The sequence below is a fragment of the Oncorhynchus clarkii genome, chromosome 4 (assembly GCF_045791955.1).
Source record: "Oncorhynchus clarkii lewisi isolate Uvic-CL-2024 chromosome 4, UVic_Ocla_1.0, whole genome shotgun sequence".
Lineage (NCBI taxonomy): Eukaryota > Metazoa > Chordata > Actinopteri > Salmoniformes > Salmonidae > Oncorhynchus > Oncorhynchus clarkii.
The window spans coordinates 19,411,199-19,428,586 of NC_092150.1; the positions used below are offsets into that span (position 1 = coordinate 19,411,199).

At 40.1% G+C, this 17,388-nt stretch overlaps 1 protein-coding gene across 3 annotated transcripts in view; it reads right to left on the reverse strand.

Annotated features, from left to right (window-relative positions):
* The window catches only part of LOC139406548 (guanine nucleotide-binding protein subunit alpha-11-like), a 78,896-nt gene extending 62,007 nt beyond the window's left edge, over positions 1 to 16,889 (reverse strand). Inside the window, exons 1-3 of one of the 3 annotated variants that reach the window (XM_071149247.1) lie at positions 16,326 to 16,875; positions 15,971 to 16,068; positions 15,679 to 15,804 (exon numbers count right to left, since the gene is read on the reverse strand). In XM_071149247.1, the coding sequence (XP_071005348.1) occupies positions 15,679 to 15,804; positions 15,971 to 16,068; positions 16,326 to 16,369 (268 nt within the window). In that variant the 5' untranslated portion in view covers positions 16,370 to 16,875. Of the gene's footprint in view, positions 1 to 15,678; positions 15,805 to 15,966 lie in introns of all 3 variants that reach the window. The other 2 variants (XM_071149249.1, XM_071149248.1) reach the window with 2 other exon arrangements.
* Between the last annotated feature and the right edge of the window lie 499 nt (positions 16,890 to 17,388).

Sequence of the window (17,388 nt, forward strand, 5' to 3'; positions counted from 1 at the left end):
AGGGAAAAGCTGCTGGGATTTTCACAATCAACAGTTTCCGGTGTGTATCAAGAACGGTCCACCACCCAAAGGACATCCAGCCAACTTGACACAAATGTGGGAAGCATTGGAGTCAACATGGACCAGCATTCCCGTGGAGCGCTTTCGACACGTTGTAGTCCATGCCCCGACAGATTGAGGCTGTTCGGAGGTAAAAATAAAAAAAATTAAAAGGGGGTGCAACTCAATATTAGAAAGGTGTTCCTAATGTTTTGTACATTCAGTGTAGTTTACCCAATAGCAGTTTTCCATTTTTACATGAAGAGTGTAAAGTTGGTAAAATAATTTTACCAGCAGTATGGCACAGTCAGGAGGAGAAGCTACATTTCCAAAAGTTCCAAGCGGTAAAAACGATTTGTTTTTGAGACAGGGGTGTCACCAAAACAATGTTGTATTCATTAGGTATGTCATAGCTAATTTTGAAAAGGTGCATTATGATATATTACAAGCTCAAAACATGTTTCAGCAAAAATTATAATTATGACAGTAACTGTGGGCATATTCATGACAATTAAACCTAGCCCTAATCGTTACCCAAAATGCTATAATCGTCAGACTTACTTGGGATCTAATAGTGATTAACCACCTCCACTGATGGACATGGATGTTTTAAATCTGCTTTGTAGCAATTTTTAGGTGTGTGAGCCGATCACAACATAGATGTATTTGTATAGATTTAGGTGTGTGAGCCGATCACAACATAGATGTCTTTGTATAGAGATCTGCCAACCCTGTCCAATTTTTTAGAGTACCAGACACACGAGGAAAATTGGAGATGTAGCACGCACCAAATTGTGGTTTACCTTTCCACGGCGTGGAAAAAGGATTTGTCTATGTGTTTATGTATAGCTGACAGTCGGCAAACTCAGCTTCACAACAAACAGTAGGAGGGGAGACACTGGGTAGTTATGTCGAATAATAATGTATTAACCTCCATTTCCGTTGACACAAACTCCATACATGTCTGTGTGTTGCAGCTCGAGAATCGGGATGTTCGATTTACTCAGTGGATTTATTTGTACAAAGAAGCAACAACAAAAAAAATCAGGTCCTATTCATTTCTGCGTACTTTTAACTCAGATCTCATACATGCGTACATGGACAGAGAATTGGGTAGTTGGTACGCAAAATGAGTGCATGTTGGCAGGTCTGTGTATATTTGAGATGGGATACATTTGCAGAACAAAGCCCATGAATGGATTGTCATCTGAATCGTTAATGTAATTGGATTGCAGAAGTTATTTTTAATGTCAGGTGTAGACTCAGCCTAAGGCCATTCATTAAAATATGCACAATTTGCCCAACTTTGTCCAAATCCCTGGAAACCCATGTTCCCAAAAGCCACCCTTAATCCAGATATAGGCCAAACACTATATTCTCTCCTAAATTAACCTGAAACATAAAAACACAGAAAATATTTGAGTCGCTAGAATCTCCCAGAATGCCCAGGTTGCCTGGACTCCGTTCACACACTGCTAGTGTAGCAGCTAGGCCTTGTTCTTCGCATTTCCTTTCATAAAAGGCTGTCATGCCTTAGTTGGCTTATGAATTGGCAATAACTGTTGCAGAATTAATAAGGCAGTGGTCAAAAAAGAAAGCACGGTTGGCTATATTAAACTATTAGTATGCTTAACCAATGCCCCTTGACAGAAATCAGCTTGTACAAAGACCTTGATGATCCAGATTTTCCGGATTAAAGCCTATGGTTTAAACAGACTAAGAAATAGGCTTCCAAACAAATCTCATTAACACTGAGAAGAACCAATTAAGATATGCAATTATGAGCAGCAAACAGAGGGAAACTGGCAGTTCCAAGTGTGTGTAGAGACATGGACAGAGTTTCTGAACAAGTTTAACACATTTTGGATCAGGGGAAATCTACCTGATAATGTAGCAAAACATAGCCTATTTGTCTAACATTTCAGTAACACCTTCAAAATACTGTACATTTCCCAGTATAAAATAGTAATCTACAATAAGTCTAATACTTCATTCTTGAGCACCAAAAATATGACCTGGTAAAGAACAAAAGACTGATTTTCAAATTCACATTACGTACACAAGTGGTGTCGAAATATCAGAATTTTGACTTCGATACCAGGTTCAGTATCACGATTAGGTTTGCACATTTTGTGGGAAAATTCAGGTGGAAACTATCCGTGGGAATTAAAAGGAATATGGGAATTAACGGAAATATTTGCAAATTAATATTAATATCATTTAAAATTGAGATGTTTTTTGTATTGGATATATTTACCATGTAACATAAGTCGACATAATTTAAATGATTAAATCCTTCCATTAGAAAAATAAATAAAATGGATGATTTCACTGAACAACAAAAGGGAATACTGAATGATCTCCCACAAACATTTTCAACATACATCTGTAAAATGATAGTCAAGAAACAAAAGCTTTGGTTGTCTTCCTCTCAGGCTTCCATGTCTTCTCCCTTGACCTCCTCAATGTCCACCTCTTGAACATCAGTGAGGCCTCATCTTCACCGTCACTTTCCAACCTTGTTGAGGATGGCTCGTCGTTAGGCTCAAAAAGCCTCAAATTTGGCACGGTGGAAAATTTGGCCTCATCCAGGCCACGGTGGTAAGACACGGTAGTGATGACACCATAGGCCTTGTCGATCTCTGCACCAGACAGGATGCTCTTGCCAGCATACTTGGGGTCCAACATGTACGCTGTAGCGTGTTTGGGCTTCAGGCAGAAATCTTCACACTTTGATGTATTTCAGAACTTCAGTTTCCCCTGCCTGGGGCAACAGTGAATTGGGCAGAGCGGTACGGATTTCTTATCTTACATCGGGAAGCAGAGTCTGAACATCAGACAGGATGGCATTGTCTCCCTCAATCCATGCAATGGCAACTGCAATAGGTTTCAGGAGTTTCAGGCTGCTTACCACTCTCTCCCAAAATACATAATCCAGGAGGATCCTCTTGATGGGGCTGTCCATATCAGCAGACTGCGATATGGCCATTTCCTGGAGAGACTCCTTCTCTTCCAGGAGACTGTCAAACATGACGACAACACAGCTTCAATGTGGTGCTCTTATTCTTCTCACTTTGCTTGGTGAGGTAGATTGCTGCAATAACTTGGTGACCCTTCACATACCTAACCATTTCTTTGTCTCTCTTGTAGAATGTATCCATTGTTTTCAGTGCCATGATGTCCCTGAGGAGCAGATTCAATGCATGAGCAGCACAGCCAATGGGTGTGAAGTGAGGGTAGGACTCCTCCACTTTGGACCAAGCAGCCTTCATGTTCGAAGCATTGTCTGTCACCAGTGCAAATACCTTCTACGGTCCAAGGTCACTGACTACTGCCTTCAGCTCATCTGCAATGTAGAGACTGGTGTGTCGGTTGTCCCTTGTGTCGGTGCTCTTGTAGAATAGGGGTGGAGATGATTTAGTTAATTATTCCTTGCCCATGAACATTCGACCACCCATCAGAGTTATTGCAATACATTCTCCTTTCTCTATGATTTGCTTGAACTTCACTTGAACTCTGTATCCAGTAAATCTGGTTGGGGGGAAATGTATGCTGGGCGAAGAACATTCAGAAATCTCTTCCAATACACATTGCCTGTGAGCATCAGGGGTGAACCAGTGGCATACAAAGCTTGAGCAAGACATTCGTCAGCATTTCTCTGACTACATTCCTCCATTGAGTCAAAAACAACTTTTGATTCCAGGAAGAACATGAGCTGTTGCTATCGATAAGGTGTCTGATTCATCATTTTCACCTCGAATAGAAGTAGAGGGACTTTTGTCAGAGGTTGCTTGTTGTGAGCGCTGAGGGAACTTTATGCACTTGGCCAGATGATTCTACATCTTTGCTGCATTCTTCACATATGATTTGGCACAGTATTTGCTAAACGTTACACAGATTTTCCTTCTACATTAGCTGCAGTGAAACGTCTACCCATCAGATAGTGCCAGTTGCATTTACCTGTAAAGATTAGGAAAAAAATTGTAAAAAAAACAAATAAAATACAATTCCATTTACAGATAAATACACTGCTAAAAATAAATAAAGGGAACACTAAAATAACACATCCTAGATCTGAATGAATGAAAGATTATTAAATACTTTTTTCTTTACATAGTTGAATGTGCTGACAACAAAATAACACACAAATTATTAATGGAAATCAAATTTATCAACCCATGGAGGTCTGGATTTGGAGTCACACTCAAAATTAAAGTGGAAAACCACACTACAGGCTGATCCAACTTTGATGTAATGTCCTTAAAACAAGTCAAAATGAGGCTCAGTAGTGCGTGTGGCCTCCACGTTCCTGTATGACCTCCTTACAATGCCTAGGCATGCTCCTGATGAGGTGGCGGATGGTCTCCTGAGGGATCTCCTCCCAGACCTGGACTAAAACATCCGCCAACTCCTGGACAGTCTGTGGTGCAACGTGGCGTTGGTGGATGGAGCGAGACATGATGTCCCAGATGTGCTCAATTGGATTCAGGTCTGGGGAACGGGCGGGCCAGTCCATAGCATCAATGCCTTCCTCTTGCAGGAACTGCTGACACACTCCAGCCACATGAGGTCTAGCATTGTCTTGCATTAGGAGGAACCCAGGGCCAACCGCACCAGCATATGGTCTCACAAGGGGTCTGAGGATCTCATCTCAGTACCTAATGGCAGTCAGGCTACCTCTGGCGAGCACATGGAGGGCTGTGCGGCCCCCAAAGAAATGCCACCCCACACCATGACTGACCCGCCGCCAAACCGGTCATGCTGGAGGATGTTGCAGGCAGCAGAACGTTCTCCACGGCGTCTCCAGACTGTCACGTCTGTCACATGTGCTCAGTGTGAACCTGCTTTCATCTGTGAAGAGCACAGGGCGCCAGTGGCGAATGCCAATCTTGGTGTTCTCTGGCAAAAGCCAAACGTCCTGCACGCTGTTGGGCTGTAAGCACAACCCCCACCTGTGGACGTCAGGCCCTCATACCACCCTCATGGAGTCTGTTTCTGAACGTTTGAGCAGACACATGCACATTTGTGGCCTGCTGGAGGTAATTTTGCAGGGCTCTGGCACTGCTCCTCCTGCTCCTTCTTGCACAAATGCGGAGGTAGCGGTCCTGCTGCTGGGTTGTTGCCCTCCTACGGCCTCCTCCACGTCGATCATTGATGCCCCATGAGGTGAGATATTGCATGGAGCCCCAGACCAAGGGTGATTGACCGTCATCTTGAACTTCTTCCATTTTCTAATAATTGCGCCAACAGTTGTTGCCTTCTCACAAAGCTGCTTGCCTATTGTCCTGTAGCCTATCCCAACCTTGTGCAGGTCTACAATTTTATCCCTGATGTCCTTACACAGCTCTCTGGTCTCGGCCATTGTGGAGACGTTGGAGTCTGTTTGATTGAGTGTGTGGACAGGTGTCTTTTATACAGGGAACGAGTTCAAACAGGTGCAGTTAATACAAGTAATGAGTGGAGAACAGGAGGACTTCTTGAAGAAAAACTAACAGGACTGTGAGAGCCGGAAATCTTACTGGTTGGTAGGTGATCAAATACTTACGGCATGCAATAAAATGCAAATTAATTACTTAAAAATCAAACAATGTGATTTTCTGGATTTTTGTTTTAGGTTCCATCTCTCACAGTTGAGTGTACCTATGATAACTACAGACCTCTACATGCTTTGTAAGTAGGAAAACCTGCAAAATCGTCAGTGTATCAAATACTTGTTCTCCTCACTGTACAGTGGGGCAAAAAAGTATTTAGTCAGCCACCAATTGTGCAAGTCCTCCCACTTAAAATGATGAGAGGCCTGTAATTTATCACAGGTACACTTCAACTATGACAGAAAAAAAATATCCAGAAAAATCACAATTCTGATCCACTGGAATTGTGATACAGTGAGTTAAGTGAAATAATCTGTCTGTAAACACTTGTTGTTAAAATTACTTGTGTCATGCACAAAGTAGATGAATTTGCACAATTGGTGGCAACTAGTTAACCTTACAGTTAACTAGTGCAACGCAATAACGACTTTCCTCTCTCTCGTTGCACACAAGGAGACTGACTGCCTGTTACGCGAATGCAGTAAGCCAAGGTAAGTTGCTAGCTAGCATTAATCCTATAAAAACAACCAATCATAACCACTAGTTAACTACACATGGTTGATATTACTAGATATTATCTAACGTGTCCTGCGTTGCATATAATCTGACTCAGCATACAAGCATCTAAGTATCTGACTGAGCGGTGGTAGGCAGAAGCAGGTGCGTAAACATTCATTCAAACAGCACTTTCGTGCGTTTTGTCAGCAGCTCTTCGTTGTGCATCAAGCATTGCACTGTTTATGACTTCAAGCCTATCAACTCCCGAGATGAGGCTGGTGTAACCGAAGTGAAATGGCTAGCTAGTTATCGCGCGCTAATAGCATTTCAAACGTCACTCGCTCTGAGCCTTGGGGTGGTTGTTTCCCTTGCTCTGCATGGGTAACGCTGCTTCGATGGTGGCTGTTGTCATTGTGTTGCTGGTTCGAGCCCAGGGAGGAGCGAGGAGAGGGATGGAAGCTATACTGTTACACTGACAATACTAAAGTGCCTATAAGAACATCCAATAGTCAAAGGTTAATGAAATGTTTTTATTTTATTTCACCTTTATTTAACCAGGTAGGCTAGTTGAGAACAAGTTCTCATTTGCAACTGCGACCTGGCCAAGATAAAGCGTAGCAATTCGACACATACAACAACATAGAGTTAGTTACACATGGAATATACAAAACAAACAGTAGAACAAAAGAAAACAAAAAGTCTATATACACTGAGTGCAAATGAGGTAAGTTAAGAAAATAAATAGGCCATTGGTGGCGAAGTAATTACAATATAGCAATTAAACACTGGAATGGTAGATTGGCAGAAGATGAATGTGCAGGTAGAGATACTGGGGTGCAAAGGAGCAAAATAAATAAATACCAGTATGGGGATGAGGTAGGTAGATAGATGGGCTGTTTACAGATAGGCTAAGTACAGGTGCAGTGATCTGTAAACTGCTCTGACTAAACTGCTCTGACAGCTGGTGCTTAAAGCTAGTGAAGGAAATGTGAGTCTCCAGCTTCAGAGATTTTTGCAATTCGTTCCAGTCATGGGCAGCAGAGAATTGGAAGGAAAGACGACCAAAGGAGGAATTGGCTTTGGGGGTGACCAGTGAGATATACCTGCTGGAGCGCGTGCTACGAGTGCGTGCTGCTATGGTGACCAGTGAGCTGAGATAAGGCGGGGCTTTACCTAGCAGAGACTTGTAGATAACCTGTAGTCAGTGGGTTTGGCGACAAGTATGAAGCGAGGGCCAACCAACAAGAGCGTACAGGTCGCAATGGTGGGTAGTGTATGGGGCTTTGGTGACAAAACCGATGGCACTGTGATAGACTGCATCCAGTTTGTTGAGTAGAGTGTTGGAGGCTATTTTATAGATGACATCACCGAAGTCGAGGATCGGTAGGATGGTCAGTTTTACAAGGGTATGTTTGGCAGAATGAGTGAAGGATGCTTTGTTGCGATATAGGAAGCCGATTCTAGATTTAATTTTGGATTGGAGATGCTTAATGTGAGTCTGGAAAGAGAGTTTACAGTCTAACCAGACACCCAGGTATTTGTAGTTGTCCACGTATTCTAAGTCAGAGCCGTCCAGAGTAGTGATGCTGGACGGGCGAGCAGGTGCAGGCAGCGATTGATTGAAAAGCATGCATTTAGTTTTACTTGCATTTAAGAGCAGTTGGAGGCCACGGAAGGAGAGTTGTATGGCATTGAAGCTCGTCTGGAGGTTAGTTAACACAGTGTCCAAGGAGGGGCCAGAAGTATACAGAAATACAAATGAAAGAGGGAAATAGTCCTATAATTCCTATAATAACTAGAACCTAAAACTTCTTACCTGGGAATATTGAAGACTCGTGTTAAAAGGAACCACCAGCTTTCATATGTTCTCATGTTCTGAGCAAGGAACTGAAACGTTAGCTTTCTTACAAAGCACATATTGCACTTTTACTTTCTTCTCCAACACTTTGTTTTTGCATTATTTAAACCAAATTGAACATGTTTCATTATTTACTTAAGGCAAAATAGATTTTATTGATGTATTATATTAAGTTAAAATAAGTGTTCATACATTATTGTTGTAATTGTCATTATTACAAATAAAAATAACTTTATTTTTTATTATTTTATTATCATTATTATTTTTTATTTTTGTATTTATTATTTTTTATTTAAAATCGGCCAAGTAAATCGGTATCTGCTTTTTTGGTCCTCCAATAATCGGTACCGGCGTTGAAAAATCATATATCGGTCGACCTCTAGTATAGAGTACAGTTTATACATATGAGAGGAGTAATGTAGGGTATTATATTAAGTGGCATTGTTTAAAGTGGCTAGTGATAAATTTTTACATCAATTTTTCAAATATTAAAGTGGCTGGAGTTGAGTCAGTATTTTGGCAGCAGCCACTCAATGTTAGTGGTGGCTGTTTAACAGTCTGACGGCCTTGAGATAGAAGCTGTTTTTCAGTCTCTCGGTCACTGTTGTAAGCTAACTTTTTTGATGAATTTAAGCAAAATACCCGGGCTTAACTTTCATGGAACATTTCGGAATGTTTCCGACCTTTTGCAACCCTAATCACGATACCTGATATCATCACCAGGGCATAAAATTAAGTTTTTGGTCTACCAGCCACTGCGGCAGGTAGATTTAACCTCTTCGATATAGGGGGCGCTCTTTTAATTTTTGGATGAAAAACGTTCCCGTTTTAAACAAGATATTTTGTCACGAAAAGATCCTTGACTATGCATATAATTGACAGCTTTGGAAAGAAAACACTGACGTTTCCAAAACTGCAAAGATATTGTCTGTGAGTGCCACAGAACTGATGTTACAGGCAAAACACAGATAAAAATCCAATCAGGAAGTGCCGCATTTTTTGAAACCGCCTCATGCCAATGACTCCTTATATGGCTGTGAAGGAGCTAGGAGTCAGCTTACGTTTTCCACGTTTTCCCCAAGGTGTCTACAGCATTGTGACGTATTTGTAGGCATATCATTGGAAGATTGACCATAAGAGACTACATCTACCAGGTGGTCGCTTGGTGTCCTCCGTTGCAATTATTGCGTAATCTCCAGCTGCAGTATTTTTCCGTTTGCTTCTGATGAGAAGCCAACTGCCGCCCGCCACTGATAGATTATCGAATAGATATGTGAAAAACACATTGAGGATTGATTCTAAACAACGTTTGCCATGTTTCTGTCGATATTATGGAGCTAATTTGGAAAAAAGTTTGGCGTTGTAAGTGACTGCATTTTCCGGTCTTTTTCTTAGCTAAACATGATGAACAAAACGGAGCTATTTCGTCTACACAAATAATCTTTTTGGAAAAAATTAACATTTGCTGTCTAACTAAGAGTCTCGTCATTGAAAACATCCGAAGTTCTTCAAAGGTAAATAATTTTTTTGGAATGCTTTTCTTGTTTTTGTGAAAATGTTGCCTGCTGAATGCTAGGCTTAATGCTATGCTAGGCTATCAATACTCTTACACAAATGCTTGTGTAGCTTTGGTTGAAAAGCATATTTTGAAAATCTGAGATGACAGTGTTGTTAACAAAAGGCTAAGCTTGTGTTTGAATATATTTATTTAATTTCATTTGCGATTTTCATGAATAGGAAACGTTGCGTTATGGTAATGAGCTTGAGGCTATGATTACGCTCCCGGATACGGAATTCCTCGACGCTAGAGGTTAAAAACCTACCACTAAGACTTTTTTACTAGGTACATTTTTTCTTGCAGGTAAAATACACCAACAAAACACAAAAAAACATGAGCATGCTTTGTAATGTTTCTAAAACAAATGTATTAGTAGTAAGAAGTAACGTGGTATATTGTTTAATTTCATTTTTTGTGATGTGATTCTTTTAACCAAGATATCACAGATGAGACAAGAATGTTCACTTTCCCCTTTAAGGGCGGGAGGTTACTATGGTAACACGACTCAGTCATGTTTGTGCCTGCGAGATTTGAAACTTGACTAGTACAAGCGCCGTCTTCTTTTCCCTAGCAGTTGAAACTCAAACATAGAAAAACTACCTAGCTTATGAACAAAATGTGAATGGGCAAGAAACACAAGGACAAAGTTTCACATAAGTAGACTTCCGTTTCAAGTAAATTAGACCAACTTTTACACCAGTGGGCAGTTCTTCACGTGCACACAGCCCCAGCCAGGCAGTGTTGCAGCGCGAGGTGGAATAGGCTATATAGAATTCACAGTTCTTAGACTCTGTGTGATTAATTTACCAGCTATGAAGAAAATGGCAGAAATACTGAGAAAACATCTACTGCAACATTTATTTTACTATAAATAATTGAATATTTTTTATTCACAAATGCAAATGAGCACTGTGGACTTGAGACATGACCGATTAATTAGGGACGATTTCAAGTTTTCATAACAATCGGTAATCCGCATTTTTGGACGCCCATTATGGCCGATTACATTGCACTCCACGAGGAGACTGCGTGGCAGGCTGACCACCTGTTACGCGAGTGCAGCAAGGAGCCAAGGTAAGTTGCTAGCTAGCATTAAACTTATCTTATAAAAAAACAATCTTAACATAATCACTAGTTAACTACACATGGCTGATGATATTACTAGTTTAGCCTCCCGGGTGGTGCAGTGGTTAAGGGCGCAGCGCCAGCTTGGTTAAGTACAGCGCCAGCTTGGTTGGGTTGTGTATCGGAGGACGCATGACTTTCAACCTTCGTCTCTCCCGAGCCTGTAGCGATGAGACAAGATAGTAGCTACTAAAACAAATGGATACCACGAAATTGGGGGGGGGGGAAAGGGGTAAAACTTTAAGAAAAAAAAAAGATATTACTAGTTTAACTAGCTTGTTGTGCCTTGCAAATAATCAATTTATCATCAAATCACAGCCTTCTTCGCCAAACGGGTGATGATTTAACAAGCGCATTCGTGAAAAAAAGCACTGTCGTTGCACCAATGTACCTAACCATAAACATCAATGCCTTAAAATCAATACACAAGTATATGTTTTAAACCTGCATATTTAGTTAAGACATTCATGTTAGCAGGCAATATTAACTAGGGTAATTGTGTCACTTCTCTTGTGTTCAGCGAAAGCAGAGTCAGGGTATATGCAGCAGTTTAGGTAGCCTGGCTCGTTGCGAACTGTGTAAAGACCATTTCTTCCTAACAAAGACCGTAATTAATTTTCCAGAATTCTACATAGTTATGACATAACATTGAAGGTTGTGCAATGTAATAGAAACATTTAGACTTATGGATGCCACCCATTCGATAAAATACGTAACGGTTCCATATTTCACTGAAAGAATAAACGTTTTGTTTTCGAAATGATATGGTCAAATCCGGAAATTATTAATGACCTAAGGCTCTTATTTCTGTGTGTTTATTATATTATAATTAAGTCTATGATTTGATATTTTATAGAGCAGTAGGCAGCAGCAGGCTCGTAAGCATTCATTCAAACACTTTACTGCGTTTGCCAGCAGCTCTTCGCAATGCTTGAATACAGAGATGTTTATGACTTCTAGCCTATCAACTCCCGAGATTAGGCTGGCAATACTATAGTGCCTATAAGAACATCCAATAGCCAAAGGTATATGAAATACAAATGGTATAGAGAAATAGTCCTTTCATTCTTATAACTACAAACTAAAACTTCTTACCTGGGAATATTGAAGACTCATGTTAAAAGGAACCACCAGCTTTCATATGTTCTGAGCAAGGAACTTAAACGTTAGCTTTTTTACATGGCACATATCACACTTTTACTTTCTTCAGTGACTTTGGATTATTTAAACCAAATTGAACATGTTTCATTATTTATTTGAGACTAAATGGATTTTTATTGATGTATTAAGTTAAAATAATTGTTCAGTCAGTATTCTTGTAATTTGCATTGTTACAAATATATATCATACTATCATATTATGATAAACATTAAATATGATGGCCACGCATCAATTTTGCACAAACTACCTTGCTATTTAACTATCAATTAATTTGTGGCTGCTAGCCAAACAGGGTTGCATTTCTGTCATCATCTGATGACAATTAAGCTATTTTCTGCCTAATGTGTTGCACTAATGTATTTTCTGTAAAAGAAAACTATATTTGCATACTGATACCTATATTGAACCAAAAAAATACTTTCAAATGCAGGTGAAATAGTTTTAAAAGTTTATTTGATGTCCGCGTTTTGAAAATGCTGATATCTGAACTCTAACGGAAGACCTTTGCGATACCACAAGAAAAAAAAAAGTTTATTAGCCAAAGTCATAGAATGGCACTTGATCCAGACAGCAACTGCTCTGTTCAATCGTTGGGCATCTTGAGTTCCACATCACTACACTTTAAAAATTGTATGTCCATTTTTTTGAGACAGCCATGTATGCATTAATGAATCAATTTGACTTTGTTTTTTACAAATCTAACTACATAACAATGGTAAATCTCTATTCATAAACTGGGTAAATCAAGATGTAGCAATACAGGTGAATGCTGCTTATTCAATAGGAGTGTGTGCCTGCAGAGTTATTGAGCTTGTATTAGATGATTTCATTGGACTAGAGATGACAATCCCTTCCATTTAGGACTTATTTTATATGCAACTGATAGAAATTTTTTATTGTACTGATCAACAACATTTGCATAAAAAAGCTCTCTTTTATAAAAGTGTGCGCTGTCTCTTTAAGAAAGTAATGATGTAATTTCCAAGGCCGAATGTGGCTATGGAATCTGGTGGAAACCAGACAGAAGGAGAGGGAGACTGAGACAAAGACATGAATGAGTTTGTTGAGAATTAATCATTTTTTGGTGACAATCTTAGAAATCAGAACATTTTGCATTACAGTTGAAATATTATCACAAACAAAGTACTAGGGTAGTGAATTCATCTCTAAACTAGCATGGAAAGTTAGCCTACAATTAAAGTTGGAAGCTACTGGTATCGTCTTGAATTGTATAAAAATTAAATGTTTTTAAAAAGTGTTCTATCCTGTATGGACATTGTTTCGAAAACAGTAATGAACAGTTTCAACATCTCTACATGCCGTGTTGCATTTATTGAAGTGTGTTAACTTCTGTGCAGCATGAGTGGGGAGCTAACAATGCAGCCCAGACAGCTCTAGCAATGAATTAGTAAGTAGAGTAGACACTTTGCACTATAAAAGGGGCTGCACAGATTGAGAGGATCAAGTCTGTCTTTCACGTGAGACACATTTGACTGAAGTGCCGAACGTAACAAATTCTACTACCAAACCATTTACTGAAAAAGTACCAGTTTCGGTATAAGCGCAACAATAATGTCCACTCCACCAGCTTTTGTGCTGATCCAAGCTTTAGTGCTGTGTAAGAGTAAACTATGTCCATGCTGGTATTCATACTGTACATTGGTCACTCCTTATAGAAATCAGTTGCTACTATTACAGCAACCATCAGGATTAAACCAGCCATTACTAGGGCCATTAGTTTTCCTAACCCACCAAGAAACTCTGGGTTCTAGTTAGAAGTTATCAGGTCAGGTAAAACTTATGGCCCTACTTACCATCACCAATGGGTTAAATTATGCAACTTCGCTCCATACTACACTCCTCTGCGTGTAAGAGAAAAGTATGAACAAGGTGAAGTCAGTTGTGTGATGCATCTGTTGTCCAAGAAGCCACTATGTTGTATTATTTTACAACCATGTCATCAACCTGACAGTCAGTCACTGTGATAGAGCTTAGTTATGTCAGCCCTGGAGGCACAGCGGCACAAAAGGCCCACCACGAGGATGTCTGATTTTGTGACCCAAGCTCCAGATTATGTCTCTGATCTAATTATTTTCTTAATTGCTGCTCCTTTCCCCCCAACTATAAAAACACAAGAACGATCTGAAGAGACATTAGCTCTGACTACAGAACCCATGAGACTTAACCCACTGTAGCTTACTTACTGAACAGCGTAAACTAGCCTATGCTCTAGTAATGCATGCAACATTGATTTCAGTTTGCCATTCAAACTATAGACATCTATGATAACATAATTAATCTATGATAACATAATTAATCTTTGATAAAAACAGAGGAGAAATCTAGTATACGCTGTATACCCACTTTTTCTTCCAGTGGGCACTTCTTCACTTCTTAATCCCAAAGTAGTGTAGTGGAGGTATACGCCGTATTAAAAATGTAGTACAAGAGAGAAATCATGCACAAAGTAGCCTACACAAACCACGTGAAATATACATTCACATGCGCACCGTTTCAGTGGAATAGACTAGCATCTAGGCAGCAAGAGTGCACAGCTCTCATTGCATGGAGCAGCTCGCAGAAGAACGACATCGGTAGCCGGTAGGGTTGGTAGGAAAGTAATTTGAACTTATGATATCTACCAGTAAATGGTAACTAAGGATATGCTAACCAGGTATTGAATAAGTTTGGTCCGAAGCCTTGGTTGAATCTTTGCCATGCGTAATTCAGTCATCATCCTCTGTTTGAATAAAAATGTCTTAAGGCTTCCCCAAAATAACCTTCCCAATTAAAATGTTGACTGCAAAGTAGGCCTACTTGGTAGAATGATATGATTTGTATCAATCGGGGTGGCATTAGATTTGCAAACTCTGCCATCACATACGGCGGCAGGTAGCCTAGTGGTTAGACCAGTAACCGAAAGGTTTCTGAATTGAATCCCTGAGCTGACAAGGTAAAAATCTGTCATTCTGCCCCTGAAAAATGCAGTTAACCCACTGTTCACCGGTAGGCCCTCATTGTAAATAAGAATAAGTTCTTAACTGACTTGCCTAGTTAAATAAAGGTTACATTTCAAAATAAAAATGGGACAACAATACAGCACAAAAACACTGCTAGCCAAAGGGTCTCTTGATAGGTGAGCAATTGTATTAAACTGCAACTACACCCAACAACAAAAAAAACAAAAAAATCCTATTTTTCCCAGACCTCAAAAATGGTCTTCTGATAATAAGCATTGTTGAGGACTTACATCACATGTGCTTTTTCTATACAACAAACATGTGAGAGAGTGAAAACCTGAAACATCTATCAGAAAAAAGAAACTATAGGAAATGATTTTGGCAAAATTACAGTATAGACACTTATCCAGGCACCACTCCACCACTGGTATTGTTAAATGTACAGCTTTGACAGATGGGCCATTTCAATGTTACCATAATTTGTGTAGAATCATAGGTGTTGGGCCTATATAGTAGCAGGATTTCGAGTACAGTGTTTTTCTCAATGCCATTCAAATCATAAAGTGAAATCGGCTTTATATAAATCAGATAACGTTATCAACATATGGAAACTGTGGTTTACTTCAGCAGTCGTTATGTAATTGGGGGAAACTTGCTTTGCATACTATAAATCTTTATACAGCAAATACACTGTCATATCATTAGACATAGCAACAGCATAATTTATGCCCTGATGAATGGTATCACTTCAGCAATGATGCTTTATTGACTCCGACATTTAGAGCAATCACATACGAATTCCAGCAATGTAATAATTCAGGCATCTTTCTGCATAATTCAATTATGGGTTAGGGGTGTGTATGGAGGAAGAATGGTTTGTTACTGTACCCAATAAAAGCAGTTTGAGTTCCCTCCTCGCGTCCCGCTTGTCTCGGCGAAGCTGCTTATCGATCTCGGCGTTGATTCGTTTGGACTCCTTCGCCTCCTCGCTCAGGCAACAAGCCATCATGGATTCTAAAGTCATCACCGCAGTATTTAAAAGCCCGACTTGAATGGGGCGCCCACGCCTCACACTTAGTAGCAAATAATTGTTCTGATCCCTTTTGTAAATCAGAATGGACAGTCCAGTGGTAAAAACAAATGAGTGTTGTGGATGCAACAAATGTAGTCAGTTACCTACGATTAAGTTTGCCCTCCTTCGAAGACGCCTGTGTGCGAGCTACTGTAGCATTATCAGCAGCTACACGGAATATTTCACAGCCTGCAGGTCTCGTGCAACTGTCAAATTTGGGTTAATATAGTTGAAGCAGACATAAATATAGATAATGAGGCCCAGTTAGCTCTGCTAAACTCGACAGCAACTAGCCAGCGACGACAGCCGAATTTGCTAGCTAACACTTGACAGTCATCTGGATAACTAACTTAGCTAGATATTTATCGTTTCTCTCCAAAAACGAACAATCTATTTCTTGCCAAATGTTGTAGTTAGCTCTAGCATCAACTCCTCCAACGCATCTAAATTGACGTGTGCTTACCAACCCAGGTCCCGGAGACAAGGGGACAAACTTGGCTGCCACATCTGTACAGTCTCCTGCTTCGCCTAGCCGCCCCAGAACCAATACCTTAAAACGCCCGAGAAGTGACAAAGAACGTCTGTGAAACTGTCCATCAGCTAACTAAAGGAGTAACTAGTTGTCAAACGGCAAACCACAACGGGGATTTAACAAAATAATAAAAGCCGAAAAATAATCCTTAAATCGTTTTATTTATTTAGCTAGGATAGCAAGCTAATCTCGTGTGTTGCTTTTGCTAGCTAGCTAAATATGGCTTACTCGCCAGCGGTAACGTTAGCTAGCTGGCTAAAATGGATAGCTAGCCATTTATATTACATTTAGCTAGCTAAAACGCCAAATATGGCTAGCTAACGTTCTTCATTGTGGTAACATTTTCCAAAAACGTAGCTAGCTAGGTAGACTCAAACTAGCTATCAAAAACCTAACTGACAGCAAAAGTGACCTTATCTGTTTTTCGCCTCCCTTTGAAATGTTTTCCTTCATCCCTCGGTGTGGTGTACACACTACTTTGTTGCTGGCGACACTTCGGGAAAAAGTGACTGACAGAGCGAAAGCAAATCAAAACGGAGAATTGAGGTGGTTAATCATAAGTGAAAGGGTGGGGTTTACGCTGTCTACGGGCAGGTTTTAAAAGTTTCTAGAGAAACCTACAAACTCTTTCCTTTGGTTGTCACTAGTTACCCCAGCCACAACGTCGACATTGGCTCGTACAAATTCATGAAATCAGACATTTACTTTTTGGTCATTATATAAGGTTAGCAGTGGTTATAGTTAGGTTTGAAATCACAGTTTACGACGGTAATTTGTAGAAATTGGCGTGGTTTAGATATCATTATGACAACTAGTGAATAACTATATTCTTTCGAGGAACGTCAACCACCGTTCCTGATATGACTGGATGGACAACGCCCATCCGCCCGTCAAACGTCGTTAGTCACTGGCGCGTTTTTTTTAACCAGGTAAGTTAGTTGAGAACAAATTCTTATTTACAATAACGGCCTACCGGGAAAGAGTGGGTTAGCGG